The 17,730-nt window shown below is 37.3% G+C and overlaps 1 protein-coding gene across 1 annotated transcript in view; it reads right to left on the bottom strand.

The window, feature by feature from the left end:
* Nucleotides 1–17,664, bottom strand: part of arhgap10 (Rho GTPase activating protein 10) — a 111,450-nt gene extending 93,786 nt beyond the window's left edge. The window contains exon 1 of the mRNA XM_079812007.1: nt 17,091–17,664. Coding sequence (XP_079668133.1) covers nt 17,091–17,244 — 154 coding nt within the window. The 5' untranslated portion in view covers nt 17,245–17,664. The remainder of the gene's footprint in view (nt 1–17,090) is intronic.
* Between the last annotated feature and the right edge of the window lie 66 nt (nt 17,665–17,730).

Genomic DNA, 17,730 nt, shown 5'->3' with positions numbered 1-17,730 from the left:
GAAACATAACACACATACACTGTAAAAAAAAATCAGGTCTCCAATTGAAAATTTTCTAGTGAGCGATCACATCTAAAATTTTCAGTTGGCCAAATTGAATTTCTTGAATTTTAATTTAATTAAATTGCATCAATTCACAGAAATTCAATTTGGCCAACTGAAAAATTTAGATGTGATTGCTCACTAGAACATTTTCAATTGGAGACCTGAATTTTTTTTTACAGTGTACATAGATCACATCAAATATGGCAAATGGAAGTTCAACAGTGCTTGCTTGAGAACTAGGGCTGGAACTTTCAATCATTAATCTATAAATTATTAATTTCTTGATTAGTCGATTAATCTAATGATTATTTTTCCTTGGTAACTCTATTTTGTTTATTTTCTAAGTTTAAACAGTTTATTTTCCTATGCCATTTAATTTGTACAGAGAGTGCAGAGCACCATTTTATTTGGTCTCTGTATAAAATGTTTTTCCACACTTTACAGATTTTTTTTTGTAATAATGGCTGATTTTCAGCATGCCCAGGAGCCACCATCAGTGGGCAACATAAACAGCGTGACGAATCGACTCATTTCACACAAACTAATTCAACTAATTGACGTAATGAAAGAACCAATGTAATTTGTTCTCCCATGTCACGCAAGCACACTTCAGATTAAACAAGAACTGCCATCAACCATATTTGATGTGCTCTATGTTAGGGGTGTGATGAGACGAGACACGAGATTGGGTTCACGAGAACGAGACAAGATTTTTACATAGTATTTTTAAGAAATCCTCAATGATGAAATACATGACTAGAAAAATTGTTTCCAGGTGAATTTGAAGTGTTTTAACTAGAGGTCGAATTATAGTGGATTTTACCGATACCGATAACTAGGTTGGACTGCACTTGCCGATAACCGATTAATCGACCAATATTTTTTTCCCATGGATACTGGACAAAAAAACATCAGTAAAACTGTGCTGAACTTTATAACTAGAAAGAGCAGTACTAATCCATGAAAATGTGCTAAATTAAAAACATATAAGAATATTAAAATGAGAAGTTCTAACAGAACAAAAAATTCTGAAAATAATTTAAACATTAAAATATTACAGGTCAAATTTGTTTCTTTATCTATAACCTAGAAACATGCCTGAACATTTCATAGGTAACACTATGCAAGTCCCTATGCAACAAGGATGTATTAGCTTACATGAACTATAAGCATAATGCAATATACATTGAATATTGTATGTATTAATATGAGAAATACAATTTTACCTTCATGTTAGTTTAGTGCATTAACAAGGTTAACAGATAAAAATAAAAATTCAAACTCAATTTAATGTTGAAATACTAACTACTAACCATGAACAATACTTCCACCACATTTATTAACCTTAGTTAATGTTACAAATGGAATATTATTGTAAAGTGTTACCATTTCATATAATCAAACTGATTTTTTAGAAGGCGATTATCTAATAAAAAAAACAAGTGCGCTTCTGCTTTGTTTATATTTCTGTCGGCAGCATGACGATTAGTGATGCACCGATCATGATTTTACATGGCCGATTCCGATTTTTTTCAAGAAAACTGGCCGATTCCGATACCGATTATTTTTTTTATTTTTTACACAATAAAAGAATGAAAGTATACATGAACAAGATGTTCATTTGGTATTTAACAGGCTAAATTGGCTTTTGGCTAATGAAAACAAGTCAGCAATCTGAAATTAACAGGAAATTTAATTGGAAAGGCAACAACTGCATATTCTGCAATCCAAACAAAGATGTTACTTAAATCAACATTTGTTTTTAAATTCAGTGTAAAGAAAAAAAGTCTTTACCAGTGAAATTCAATAAAACCAAAGTATATAATTGTTCCAAAATGTTAAATCAAATAATGTTTAGTGCAACGAAAAAAACTAAGATGCTACAGCAGGTGCTTTATAAATCAAATTAAGTCAATGTAATTTTAAGGTAAAATAAAAGGTAACACTTTAGAATAATGGTCATTAGTTAACATTAGTTAATGTATTAACTAACATGAACTAACCATGAGCAGTACATTTGTTACTGTATTTGTTCATCTTTGTTAACGTTCGTTAATATAAATACAGCTGTTCATGGTTTGTTCATGTTAGTTCACAGTGCATTAACTAATGTTAACAAGATTTTAATAATGCATTAGTAAATGTTGAAATTAACATTAACAAAGATTAATAAACGCTTTATAAGTGCAGTTCATTATTAGTTAATGTTAACTAATGTAGTTAACTAATGTTAACTAATGACCATTATTCTAAAGGGTTACCAAATAAAAATTATCATCCTATTAGGCTACAGAACTGATAGTATTTAATTTCAAAAGTGTATGCATGTTCTTCTTTAGGCTACAAAAAGAAGTATTTCGGCTTTGTCACAAGTTAGTCTGTTTCGTTCTCATCCGATCCAACACGTGAGAAGCTGAGCTGAACAAACACTCACTATCTGCGCTTGTGCAGGGCGCGGAGAGGTAAGCTCGCGTAACTTCAGCTCACGCAGGAAAGCGGCTCTTCATTCCCTTCAGCGTATCTCGTCTCTTCCCTCAGTTCTCCAGTTTCCGTTTGTAACACACAAGTGACATGTTCGCAAATGATTGCAATATAGGCGTATGTGCACGCGGGCGCACTTCCGAATAAATCGACAGAAAAATACAGAGAAAACCGGTTCCGGTTTTTGGCCGGTCAACCGGTGCATCCCTAATGACGATATGGTTTGCTTACTCACGTCACTGATTTTATATATGCAACATTTGGGTCGGACTTGCGTGTGTTTTATCACAATGTTTTACCTGCTTGAGGTACTGCTAATGTTAGCGTCCTCTCAGCCTCGTCGACAAACATACACACTGCTGTTCTTTACTTGCTAATGCAGTATCTAGTCAACAAACTAATTACTTCATAATGATTTAGCAACAAGTACTGTAGTGTTCTGTATTCATACCGTTTTGCTGTCATGTTTTAAACGCGCATCTGATGTGTCAGCTCTCCGTGCAGCATGTGCTTTCCCTGCAGCGCAGCCTCACGTGTGAATGTAAACAACACGAGGCGTTAGTGAGTTGTTATTTGGCCTCTAGAGGCTGCTCTCGTGCTATATAATGGCGGCAGCCTCTTCTCAGAGCTCTCGTACTGTGTAATGACAGCGCACCAGTCTCAGCCGCTCCAGCAATGGACGCAACCCGGGAAAAACTATCGGTGTGGATTTTTGCCGATAACCGATTGTTCCACCAATCAGCTATCGGTGCCGATTAATCGGCAAAACCGATGAATCGGTCGACCTCTAGTTTTAACTCATCATCATCTTGTAATGAATGTCATTTCAGTTCTACTTTCTGAGTATGAATTATAATATGCAGTAAAAGACAACAAGCACTGTAAAGGTTTTGCCAAAAACTCAACTGACTGGCTTCTGTCCTGTATGATTGTCTCAGAACCTCAGAACTGAGCTTCTTTTGACCTCCTAACTGAACTCCATCCCACAAATTGATCATAGATATTAAGTGCAAACAATAACCATAATACCATAATCCATAAGTACTCAATATTCAAAGTGCAAATAGAGACCACATTTTTCTTCAAGCATGATACAGAGCTAAGAGATGGTTACAACGAGATTATATTGGGAAATATTCGCGTGCCTCAGGGAGCCGCTTTCAAACACCGTTGACGTATTGAAATTGCGTTTGAATGCGCGCTCCCGTTTACTTTCAATATTCATTTCGCGATCGTGCGTACTCTGTGAATAGGGAGCGGTGTTGCTGAACGCACATTTTAAAATATAAGTCTGACGCTTCTGCTGCGTAACGAATTCTCCACCACTGTGCAGTCCACTAACATGTAACACACACTCGTACACACGCTCAATGCGAGCGCTTCAATAACACTTAACACACACTCATAACACACTTATTTTACATTTATATATTGGTTTTATTTATACAAAGCAAAACTAGAGAGGAGGCATAATGTAAATGTAGCGTTGGCATATTCTATCCTAACTTCACCCTCACGCCCTGTCATGACAATATGACACGAGACAACTTTTCACCTCGACGGGAAATCTCATCAGTTTAGTCTTGCGAGATCTCGTCACACCCCTACTCTATGTGCATTGAATCAATGTGTACATGTGAATAACAGCATACATTAAAATGTCTAAAAAAATATGTCTCTTCATAAGACCGCTCAATTCATATGGATTCCTTTTTTTGTCTTTATTAACTATTTGAAGTGTCAAAGTTTTGTGTGGACTTTTAATAGAGGGACAGACTCAATATAGAGGGACAGACTTTTACCACACTCAGATATGCATACAATATGCATGTTACCGCCATTGTTTTAAAGGTGAACTATGTAGGATTTTTGCAGTAAAACATCCAGAAACCACTAGGCCAGTGTTATATATTTTGTTCAGTTGAGTACTTAGAATATCCCAAATGTTTTCAACTATTTGTAAATCGTGAGAAAATTGCTATTTGAACCAAGGAGCCGGGACGTGTGAGCTATGCGTGTGAGGGAGTCGCCTGTCGATTGCGTCATATCTGCGTCACCCTCGGTCTCCGGTTTTATTCAGTGAAACGCTTTACTCTCACTGCAGTGTGAACAAGTGTCATAGCAGCCGCCGAGCGAACGTCATAACTTCCTTTTCAACACACTCAGATATATCTAATACGATAAACAGAGCTGCGTTACTGCACACTCAGCACTGGAGAAGAGGAAGTGCCGCCGGCAACCGTGTCATAATAAAAGTCCCGCCGGCGACTATGCCATAATAACAGTCCCGCTCTTCAATCGCTCCTGCGGCCTTGCTCAGCTCCACAACACTCGGTCCTGCTCTGCTTCACTACAGTAATGTTAATAATCGCATCCATGAACATGATTTCTGCCCGAGTCCTATCCTGACTGTTTTCCACCGGCTGTGAGGTGAAGACCACATGTCCCAAGATTCTGCGCTCAAACGTGGCGTCATCAAACTACGCCTTTGTTTTGAACAGGCGACCTCTAGTGGACGGAAAAGTTACATAGTGTAGCTTTAATCTATAATCAAATGCAAAATACAAAAGTACTGGATATTACTTGGCGCAGTGATTGACATCACAATGCTGAGTTTGCCTACACTGCCGTTGTGATCTTTGCGCCATCTGGGTTGTGTTGACAGAGTTTAGCCATTTGGAGAAGAGAAAACTTCAGAATAATGTCACAGAGTTCATTCATGGAGCTGTGAGAACAACACACGGCATCCGTGTAGAACTGAGCACATACGCACTTTGGTTAGAGAGGTAATAATGTGATTAAGGTGTTTACATGCCTGTTTATTGTGATTAAACCGGTGTACCCCACATAGTTTAAAGGTGCACTATGTAAAACATTTTCAGTAAAATATCCAGTAACCACTAGGCCGTTGTTACATATTTTGTTCAGTTGAGTACTTACAATATCCCAAATGTTTCCAACTATTTGTAAATCATGAGAAAATTGCTATTTTAACCAAGGAACCGGGACATGTGAGGAAGTCGCCTATCAATTGAGTCATATCTGCGCTACCCTCAGGTTCCAGTTTTATTTTGCAGAAACGCTTTACTCTTAAAAAAAAAAATCTGCTTTATTCTTACTGCAGTTTGTAACAAGTGTCATAGCAGCCACCGAGCGAACGCACAGAGTAACGTCAAAACATAATTTTCAACACACTTTACGCGTTACCTCATACTCATGACCGGAAAAGTGGAAGTGGCGCCGGCGACTGTGGCATAATAACAGTCCCACTGCTCGCGAGGTGTGTGTTCCGCTCTTCTTATTAACAATCGCTCCAGCGGCCTTGCTCAGCTCCCACAACACTCGGTCCTGCTCTGCTTCATACTACAGTAACATTAATAATCGCATCCATGAACATGATTTCTGCCCGAGTCCTATCCCAATTCTTTTCCACCGGCTGTGAGGTGAAGACCACATGTCCCAAGATTCTGCGCTCAAACATGGCGTCAACAAACTACGCCTTTGTTTTGAATACGCGACCTCTAGTGGACGGAAAAGTTACATAGTGCAGCTAATGCAAATGCAATTAGCTGCTTTAATGCAAATATGGTTACTACGATATGAGCTTAATCACATTAGTTTGATGGAAGTATTGCGTTTGCATGAAAATCCTATGCCAAAATATTATGCCAAAATCCTATGGCTGGGTAAAAAAAATTATTTCTCGATTTTAATCGATTTACGAACTGATATCGATTCTTAAATCCCAATAATCAATTAATCGTCCTGTTTTCAGTTGATGAATGAACGGAAGATTGTAGCGTGCCCCCCATTCAATAAATCACAATAATATTTGTGCTTTTGGTGTTACTGTTGATATGAAACAAAGTCATATCAAAAATACTGTTTTGGTGCTGTGGCAGCAAGAAATTAACTCTAGAGAGGAGCATTTTGCTAAATATATGCACCATATCACATATTCATTATAATTTGTAATGTTCTTTAATATTTAATGAATGTATTAATAAATCTGGCAAGTTTTTATGACAGCCACCATTTAAATGTTTACATTTAAAAAAACTAATTGGAGTAGAAATATGATTATGTAATTGTAAAATTTATATTATAACTTTATTATTTATGTAATTTATTTATGTAATTTAAGTGTTTGTATACAATTTTTTTTTTACCTTCAATATTATAGTAGGCTAATGTAGTCTAGTAGGCTACAACTGACTCAGATAGTTTACAGCATAGTTAAGAGATTTGTTTTCCTTGAGAAAATATGCCATGTACTGTACCTGATATACACTCACCTAAAGGATTATTAGAAACACCTGTTCAATTTCTCATTAATGCAATTATCTAATCAACCAATTAGGGATGGGCGATATGGACTTAAAAATGTATCCCGATATTTTCTAGTATTTATTGCGATAACGATATCAATGACGATAAATGTAGTATCATTTCCCATGTTTTTGGATACAAGTGAAAGCTGCACGCATTCTTGCGAGTTTCAGAAAAACAAACAATGATCTAAAGTAAAATGTACATGTCATCAAATAGGCTCCTATAATACATAAACAAAATAATAAAAAAAAAAATTAAAAAAATGTGTATATATATATATAATTTAAAAAAAAAATTATGTGAAATTCCTCACCAGCCTTTTCAGAAATGGAAAAGTTGCAGATATAATTGTCTTCTGTAAAAGTGCAGGTAATGTTTAAGTAGTGCAACTGTGCTAAAAAACATCACACAATACAAACAATAATAATTTTGAAATCAATGACAAGTTTTAAATGTAAACCGATTCTGTATTTATTCATACATGGTGCAAACAGTGGTAAAAATAGCAGAGACAGCAAAAGTAATTATCACAAAAATGTCTTCAGATTACAAAAAAGTTTAAAATAATGATTTAATGATAGAACTTCAGTAATTTGAGTTAAGATAATAATACCACAAATTCTTCTACTAATAAAAATAAACTGCACTAAGGAATAATGAGCTTCTGGGTTCATGAATATTAATCATGTTGTCAGCGCTCATTCTAACTGATTTGCTGAAATCAAAACAGGCACAGTAATAGGTGCATGCCAGCCAATGAGATTCCCGTTTGTGCATTTGTTTCTTCCTGTTCATGAAAGGCTGAATAATTCCAAATAAACGCCATTATTTTACAGGAAAATACAACAAAGGATATTGTTTACATGTAGCACGTCAATTCTGTGTTGTGTAAGACTCTCTCGCTCTCTCTTTGAGTGTGTGTGAAACACTGAGCGCTCTCAGTCGCGCCTCACACTAGTGTTTAATGTGCGTCAAATACACTGCGCATTCATTGAGATTAACTGAAATAGTTTGCTTTACCGATCGATTGAGACAGAGCGAATCTCTTAAGCGCTCAGTCCAAGTGCTCAGCGAGTGAAAATACATCTGTATGGTTCAGATTGCCCTCAGGTGCCCCTCGTTTAGCTATGAACTCTTCCGCAGCTTCCGCTATAGTTGTTTTCGCTCTGCACGTGAGATGCGGATTCAGTGCCGCCGCTCCCATTGCGCGGCGCGTAGGACACCGGGCACCACAAGAAAATTCTCTCTCCAACCCCCGTTCAGCCATACAAAGTGACGAACGCAGCCACCGCGGCCATCATAGAGTAATAACGGCCAGCGGCGGCACTATGCGGATGGGTCGCGCCATCAACTAGGCTTTATCGTTATTATCGCGGGAAGACAAATTCTTATCGTGGGGAGAATTTTTACCGGTATATCGCACACGATAACATATCGCCCATCCCTACAACCAATCATATGGCAGTTGCTTCAATGCATTTAGGGGTGTGGTCCTGGTCAAGACAATCTTCTGAACTCCAAACTGAATGTCAGAATGGGAAACAAAGGTGATTTAAGTAATTTTGAGCATGTAATGGTTGTTGGTGCCAGACGGGCCGGTCTGAGTATTTCACAATCTGCTCAGTTACTGGGATTTTCACGCACAACCATTTCTAGGGTTTACAAAGAATGGTGTGAAAAGGGAAAAACCTCCAGTATGCGGCCGTCCTGTGGACGAAAATGCCTCTTTGATGCTAGAGGTCAGAGGAGAATGGGCCGACTGATTCAAGCTGATAGAAGAGCAACTTTGACTGAAATAACCGAGGTATGTCGCAAAGCATTTGTGAAGCCACAACACGCACAACCTTGATGCGGATGGGCTACAACAGCAGAAGACCCCACCGGGTACCACTCATCTCCACTACAAATAGGAAAAAGAGGCTACAATTTGCACGAGCTCACCAAAATTGGACAGTTGAAGACTGGAAAAATGTTGCCTGGTCTGATGAGTCTGGATTTTTGTTGAGACATTCAGAGTCAGAATGTGGCTAAAACAGAATGAGAACATGGATCCATCATGCCTTGTTACCACAGTGCAGGCTGGTGGTGGTGGTGTAATGGTGTGGGGGATGTTTTCTTGGCACACTTTAGGCCCCTTAGTGCCAATTGGGCATTGTTTAAATGCCACGGCCTACCTGAGCATTGCTTCTGACCATGTCCATCCCTTTATGACCACCATGTACCCATCCTCTGATGGCTACTTCCAGCAGGATAATGCACCATGTCACAAAGCTTGAATCATTTCAAATTGGTTTCTTGAACATGACAATGAGTTCACTGTACTAAAATGGCCCCCAGTCACCAGATCTCAGAATCTCATTATGAATCACATTATGAGGGTGCATGTAAACGCACTGATTGTCATCATCAAATATCAGTGTTACCCACATATAGATTAATTTGTGGCGGTGCGCCACAGAAACAACACCGGCCGCCACACATTGCGTGTCATTATTCATTAACTTTTTAACGCTATTTAAAACACACAGCGTGTTTGTTCATTTCCTTTCCCCGCTCTCCCTCCATCTCTCTGTCACTCATGCGTCTCTCTCGCTCTCTCTCTCAAACCTGCTTTTGATATTAAAGTCTAAGCTTTTAAAATTTAATACGAAATGCAAACAATAAATAGCGTTTTGGCACTAATGTGTAACAGTTAAAGCCAGAGGCGTTGAAAAACAGCGACCTGCTCTCATCTCCCGGCGCGCGCGCGGTCACGTGGTTCACGGAGTGCTCAATGTTATAAACAAACCCGTGCTGTCAATACATTTGAATGGCTTAAGCCGCGGATACACAACAGTTTCACTGTACAGGTGTTTGCAGCAGGTTTTGGTACAGTACAGCATAGTGTGCATTGATTATTACATCAACCACATACAGGATCATTTTATTATGGAGAGTGATGATAGACCCAACATTGTTACATTAAAGTCCTCGTGAAATCAAAATTGATCATATTTACTTTGTTAGCGCAAATTGCTAGTTTTGTGGTGAACAATCCATCCGTGCAAGTCAATCCGCATCAAAAAATTATTTGGCTTCGTAATCTTTAATCAAAATCTGAAAATGCTCCTCCCCTCTACATTGGTAGGCCTTTTTTGATGACGTCTGTTTGACGGCTTGGGCTTCGACACCGACATGCCATCATTAAACCAGGGTTTTTCCTACATTGAACTTTTTTGGCGGCCGCCAAAACAAATGTTTGTCCCGCCAAAGCCTTATTTGATGAGTTATTGTGATTTATGAGTGATGTAGACTGCTGCGCTTGGGTTAACTGAGTGTCAGAGCGAACGATCAGAGCTCCTCCCTCGCACTCTCTCTGTCTTCAAAATAAGCATTCTTAGCTTTCTAATATTTCACATATTACGTTAATCAAAATCGAAAGGTCGGAAGAACGAATCCATGTTGCACGTGGCGCTATCAGACGATGTTTTCCTTTAATTACCGCTGGGTGTGAAATGCGCTCAAAATGTTGACTCTACTCTGACCAGCTGACATAAAGCATACTTTCAATAAACGGGAAAGAAATCCTTTTCGGTTATGAAGTGTTTTCTGTGTGTTGACAAATCTTTCGCGATGTTCTAACAGACGGGATTCACACACAACACGTCTGCTAATGTCCGATTATGACTAATGACTATTTTGAACCGAATCATTTTAACGACGGGTTAGAACAACTGATCTGTCCAACACTGAACTCACCAATCAGTTTAATCATTTACTCTTAACACATCTGAAGTGAGAACACAAGTGTGCTTACACAATTTAGCAAGAGTGGGTGTAAGAGTTCGTTTTAATTATCCACAGTATTTCAGCTTATTTATGTTCACAATGTGTAGTAAAATAAATAGCCTAAAATCACTTAGTTTAGACTGGAGTGAGGTGAACCCAGAACAAAGATGTTGTTAGTTAGCTGATCATTTTATGAAATTGTATATGGCAGAAAATTAGGCTATTTGTTCATTTTTTAATACTACTTTTTAATATTGATATGATTATATACCAAAACAATTATCAGTAAATAGTGTAAAAATGAGGAACAAAAACAAACATCAAGGTATCCCATACTATAGTATATTATAGTAAAATTACTCTAGTAAATACTAGTGTTTTTGAACCATACTATAGTAAGTACTACAGTAAATTGTAGTATATTGTAGTATTTACTACACTTTGTTAATTTACTGTAGTATATTTACTATAATATACTATAATATACTATAGTATTTTTTCATGTGGGATCAAAATAAGATAAGCAAAAGTTACAAACTTTCTTTGAATTTATTTAAAATGTATTGTCAGTATTGCGCTTGCAGATAACGTGGGTAGGGTACTTTTTTACTGTGCGTGCGTGTGTGTGTGTGTGTGTGTGTGTGTATGGATGACCATGTCTGTCAGCCACCACCGAAGACCATTTTTGACCCAGGAAAAACCCTGTAAACACGCCCATCCAACTGATCAGTCTGCTGCCCGCAAGCTAATAAACAGAGATGGCGAGGAGGTGCGTTTTCTGAATGAAACGCCTACGTTTCTATATCCAATCAGTTCACAGGGAGGAAAAAACAAACCACGCCCTCTGTTCTGCTCATTTAGTATTCCGTTTCTCTCGGAAATACGTCAAATCACTGAAATAAAGTCGGTTGCAACTTCCGGTTCACTGGGACTTTAATGTCAATGTTTTTCTTGTATTTAGCCCTCATTGCTTACTAATTGGCTTTATGCACAGCTGCACTACTTCCTGAACTTCAGCCAGCTCCTTTGTTTCCTGTCTGCCATTATTGGACAAACTGATTAATCCAGGTGTGCCTGAGCTCTGTAGTCACAGCAACAATAATCAGGCACACCTGGATTAATCAGTTTGTCCAATAATGGCAGACAGGAAACAAAGGAGCTGGCTGAAGTTCAGGAAGTAGTGCAGCTGTGCATAAAGCCAATTGTTCACATCATACTCATTGATGGTCAAATGTGACCATACACCTTAACTATTTTTCAATTAAATAGCCTATATGTTCTATATTTTAGTTTAAAAATATTTATTGAATATTTTGAGGATATTAATATACAATATGCAATAATTGTGGTCCATTAATGACCACTTAAAATATTTTGTATTATTTATATTACAATTAGTGTAGTAATTAAGGTTAAAATAGAGAATTCCAATGCAAAGAGGCCTGTATGGCTCTTTAATAAATATACAGTACTAATAAATAATATGTATATATTTGCTCAAAGTATTGCAGATCATATCTTCTTACTTATTTTTAGGTTTTGCATTTGAATAAATATTTATACATGATCAAACACTATATTTCTTTAAATGTGAAATTTTAAAAAGTTAATAACTTACATCCTAATATTTTGAATAATACTTATATAAAGCACACAAAAGTGAATATTATTTGAATGTGAGCAAATATAATTTAAGAAAAGTTTAAAATAGTTACTTATTTTTCCTTATATGTACAGTAGGCTATATAAATATGAATTGATACTGAATCAAGATCGAAATCGATATTTGTGGCAATCACTGAACCCATCCCCTCCACCTGCCCCATGCCCCCGCCCGCCACCACAAATTGGTTTCTAATCTGTGGGAAACACTGAAATATGTATGAATTTTAGCAAACATATGACAAGCGATTTGGTCGATTTCACAACCACAAGAAAAACAAGAAAAAGTGGAAGAACTCGACCCTTTAATGGTTATTTGCCTCAGGGACAATTCTGTTTAAGATGACATTTGAAAGTCATTTTAAAGAAACTAAGTTCCTGCCTATTGAGAAACTTTTTCTGAAAAAAAAATTTAAAATACAAGCTTTTTATACAGAGTATTTATGAAATATTATGATGATTGTGAGGCATTACACTATACAATATGTAGGGCACTAGCGTTTTTACGTTTTAGATTTTACTGTCAATCAGAGTCAATTTTTTTTTATTCTCTCGGTTCATGACCATAAGTTAATTGGTCATTTTTTGCTGTAATATGTTCTTAGGTCACTGCATGGGCATCTGTACAGGACACCATCATTTTGAAGTCAATTGAGCAGCGAGCACTGGGACAAAGCCAATCCCTGCAACATTAAGACATACTCTGGATACATCCTGCTTCAGAAAGTCAAATGCCAGTGAAAAGTGAATGCATGCCAAGTTAAACTCTGCTAACATGGTGACCAACTGTTTGTATAATATTCAGTTATGCCAAAATTGTTGTCACGTTATTTTGTTGCCAAATACAGTTAAATGTCAAAATGTCATTTGACCAACACAGATACTGAAATGGTAATGCGCAACAATTCGGAATTATGGCCACATAAGCTGCCTGTTAAAAAGTGCATACTTCAATTACATTGCTAATAACACAGTTCAACATGTTGAGTTAATTCAGATCATCTAAATGGTAGCACATCTAATTTGTAAGCTAGCTGCAGTTTGCTGTATTTACTACTTGAGCGCACAACCAAAGATAAGATGCTAACTATAGGTTCTTTCACACTTTTTGTGTGGGCTGGAGCATGATAGTATAATACTCACATATACAATACATACAATACAATACATAGTGCGCGAGCGCAGGTGAGACCTGAACAGCACACTTTGTGTTTAAACTAAACTCATTTAAGTCTTGCCAATTTAAATATTCATGAGCAAGACGCGAAAGAGAACTTGCACACACAGAGGAGATTTGTGTGTGTAGTGTGCACTCATCTGAAGCTGCGCACAAGGCACGTCGCAAATAGCAAGGAAATATTGAGTTGTGTTTATTCAAGTCTTGAGCTTGAATGGACAAATTTACACCAAAAATATGTCAACATGCCTGTCTTGGTGAGTAATCCTAGCAAACATAGTAGGTTATGTCTTAAGTAAAAAGAAAACAGTCGATAAAGACGTGTGTTCATGTGTAACAGTATGTACTGGTGTGCATTATTTAGGGCTGTACGATTAATCGAAAAATAATCGGTTATTCCGGTTTTCACGTGACTCCGCCCCATCAGTCACATCAAGTGCAGTTTTTCAAGAGAGATGCAGGAGCGGTTATCTTTGTTTATAGATGCCCAGAATCACTATAGTAACTGCATGTTTTACACAATTTATACAGGTCAGTTAATTACTATTCTTATAGCCTATGTCCTGCCACACACACAGCGCCACGCAAGCCCCGAAGCCAGATCGTTTTCACTTTCATGCTCATAAAGTTTGTCAAGTACATGCGTTTAAAGGCTTGCCAGTTTCAACATTTAAAGCAATTGTGCACTATTCAAAAACAACAATACGGAAAACGTATCCGTTCAGTGCTCAACTTTTTTCTGACACAGAGAGCCGAGCCGTGTCGCGTCTCTGACAACGCGCGTGCCCTGAAGGCAGACCTCTTTCACCTGCGTCCTCACAAAGCTTGTCATTTGTATGTGGTTTAAGCCCTGCCAGTTTGAACATTAAAGCGAGTTTCAACCATCAGGTGTGTATTATGTTGAACTAATGCCTGATATATTGTGACAAACGAACACTCAGACAGAAGCTTGCACATCACGTGAAGATCGCGCGCAGAGAGGAGCGCAGAAACGCAGTGTCAACGCTGTCCTGTGACTAAAGTAAAGTCACTAAAGTAGCTTAGAAACTCAACCGTTATGGGCATATATTTTAATACCTTTGAAGTAAGTACAAACCACAGCTTCATAATGAATAGAAACGGTATGAGTAATTCACACACACCATCACTCTCTCATTAATGCATTCAAATAAATGTAATGTAGGACTACTGTGCTAATTTACCTGTAGGCTATCTGATGTACAACAAACAGAAATCTGCCCCATAGACAATAACTGCTGAAAGAGAACCGTTTCCTTCAAGTATTTTAAAATCACAAAGAAATGCACTTTTTCATGAGAATTTTTTTTTACACCTTTAATAGTAGATAATATTTACAGTACAAACATTATCAGTGAACTTACTCAAAAACCTTATGAGGGCAAAAAAATGAAAATAAATAAATAAATAAAAAATGTAAAATGTTCAATTAATCTATTATTTTTGGTCAAATTGCTACAGCCCTAGCATTATTTCATAAAGGGACAGAAGCCTATTCCTGCTGTCTGTGTTTTTTAACTTTCACTACTGAATAGCTTGTGTAACTTCAATAATGATTCATCTTTATTTATTTATACAGTGAAGATTATAATATGCAATGCTATTTTATATTTGATTACTTTATTTAATTTCTGTACCTGGAAAACCTGAAAAGCACTGTTTATTTTATATGCATCTTTTATCTATTGTATGTATTTGTGCTATTGCTTGTAGTTTGATTATTTATTCTTATTTTGTTTATTTTTATTTGACAACTGTCCTAATTACCTTGAACATAGCACATGCCGAACCGTACCGAAACCGTGACCCTAAACCGAAACCTTGTGCAGCACAAGTCCTGAAAAGTGAAGAAAAAGTACCTTGATCGGCCCCAGGTGGTTGGTCCTCTCCGTGTAATGTAATGCAACGTGGGACACACTAAACAACTTACACTTCAAATTTTTTATTTTTTTTTCCAAAGATGGTCTCTGTCATTTTAGGTAGTTTTTATAACTAATGTAAGTTCAAGGGTTCGTTTTTTTAAATAAGATTAATGACGGTCATAAGGAAAGAAATGCCACAGAATAGAATATTGTTTAAATAAAAAAAATGCATAGAGCTGCTTGTTTTATTTGTTGTTTGTTGATTTTCAAATGTAAAACTTGTTGAAATGTTTTCAGTGTGCGCATCTGTTCTTTTTGAACACTTTAATCTCATTTTAACAAAACCGTGATAATATTGATAATGGTGATAATTTTGGTCACTATAATCGTAATATATATATTACAGTGTCTTTGGTGTTTTCATGGTTTTTACGGAAATCATGGGTTGCACGGATATGACGTTATTGACAGGTGACTCAAGGACACGGCCCATAACATGGTTAAAATAGCTGATTTACATATTGTGCCTTTAAGTACAGACACCAATTGAACATGACACCTGCTGAATGACAGCACTCAAAATTACAAAAGAGCAGACCAAAAGGATAAAAAGAATTTGCTTGTTTTTCATCTTACTCCTGAGGGAAACTCTTGAGTGACCTAAAAATCAACCTCTCCCAATGGTTGGTTCATCTAAAATGTATGTTATTATTTGTTGTTGGTGATTGCTTTATGCTTCCTATGTTTTAAGCCAAATAAAACTAAGCTAACCAAGCCACGATTATTATGTAGGCAGTGGATGTGTGGGCTTATGTACCATGAGCCTGCTTTGCCGCCCTGCACATCTTAATTTAGCCATATTTACAGTACAGCATTATCTGGACGCTGTGACAAACCAAAACTGTGCATTGTGCATAGAAAAAAGAAAGAGGAACTAACCACACAATCTTAAAAAATACATCAAATAAAATAATAAAAAACAGATTCAGACAAAATGTGCTTTAGCATAAAGCCATCCAGCACCTAAAAACGTTTGGACTTTCTTTTTCATACAAAAATGTACTGATGTCAGAACACATAACGCTCATATTAAAGATAAGTCTACCCAGACACTGCAGATCCTAATAATTCAAACAAGTCCAAAAAAGGCCTGAACATCCAAGGCATAATACGCAAGCTTTATTTTTAGCCAATTTGTTCTGCCCCGTCCTAAACTCTAGAAAAATGAATGCATAAATGGGAAGAGGCATAAAATGTTTACAATAGGCCTTACACGTGGAGGTTAAGGGGAGGGTCACATGACAGAGGTGATAAGCCATAAATGAAGATGCAAAACTGCTGATGTCTGAACTGACAGTTGGCTCAGTAATGTGGACTTTTAACTTACAGATGTGGTGCAAAAATTCCCAATGTAAACAGATCAAAAAGCAGACTTTTAGGACACCTGGTGATTTGCACAGTTCAAAAAACGTCTAAAAAGGTCAGCAAATGTTATGCCACGCAAGCTCATTTCACCAAACGAACCAGCAAAACTACCCTCACACCCTCTCGCATAAGTAATGACATGGTGACCTTGACAATACAAAAAAAAAAACCACACAAAAATAACCTGTTGGACTGATTTGGGTTGATGATAGGCTATCATAGATAATGCATTTACATTATACTGGACCACGTTGACTGAATGGCTAGCAATTTCATTTAAAGCACACACTTCAAGTTTTAAGTGATAAAATGACACTTACGTTTTGTGGCATTGATGAGATTCTTTCCATCTTTATACAGCTCTTTGATAAATCTGCCGGTTTTGTCCAGCTCTGCTTCATGAGCTTTGATTTTCTCCCTGAAAGCAGGACTGTCCAGGTAACACTCACTGAACTCCAACGGGTGTAAACCCATTTTTACTGGATTCAGCTAGTTTACGGACTAGCTAGCGTTTAAATCCCGTTAGAAAGCGACCAGCGAATGAATAAAACCTGGTCAAATGGAGAAACAAAATGAAAAATGAACACGAAGCTGTACTAAAAACGATCTACTAACGCGTCCTCGTATATTTTAGTAAGACCCAAACGTGTCGGGACTTTTTTTTTTGGTAATAAAACTCTGTCCAAGTCGCACAAGTAAACTTGTTCCAATGTGTATAAACTATGTCACAGGGTTAAACTCTCGCAAGGTAAGATAAACAGTTATGCGCTACACGGATATCTGATAAAATAAAGGTAATAATGTCCAGTCAGGTTTTTGGTCCGCGAATGACAGTCGAGTGCGAGTCTCCTCCCGCCTCGTGCAAGAGTCGACTCTCAGGGCTTTTTCTGGCTCACGTCATCACGCTCGGCTCTCTGGAAAACAGGGATATTTCGGGGAATACTGTACCGCGGGGAGTGT

This window comes from Gobio gobio (assembly GCF_949357685.1).
Source record: "Gobio gobio genome assembly, chromosome: 3".
In the NCBI taxonomy this organism is placed as follows: Eukaryota; Metazoa; Chordata; class Actinopteri; order Cypriniformes; family Gobionidae; genus Gobio; species Gobio gobio.
Note: the sequence above shows the minus strand (reverse complement) of the source record. Positions and strands in the feature narration are given on the sequence as shown.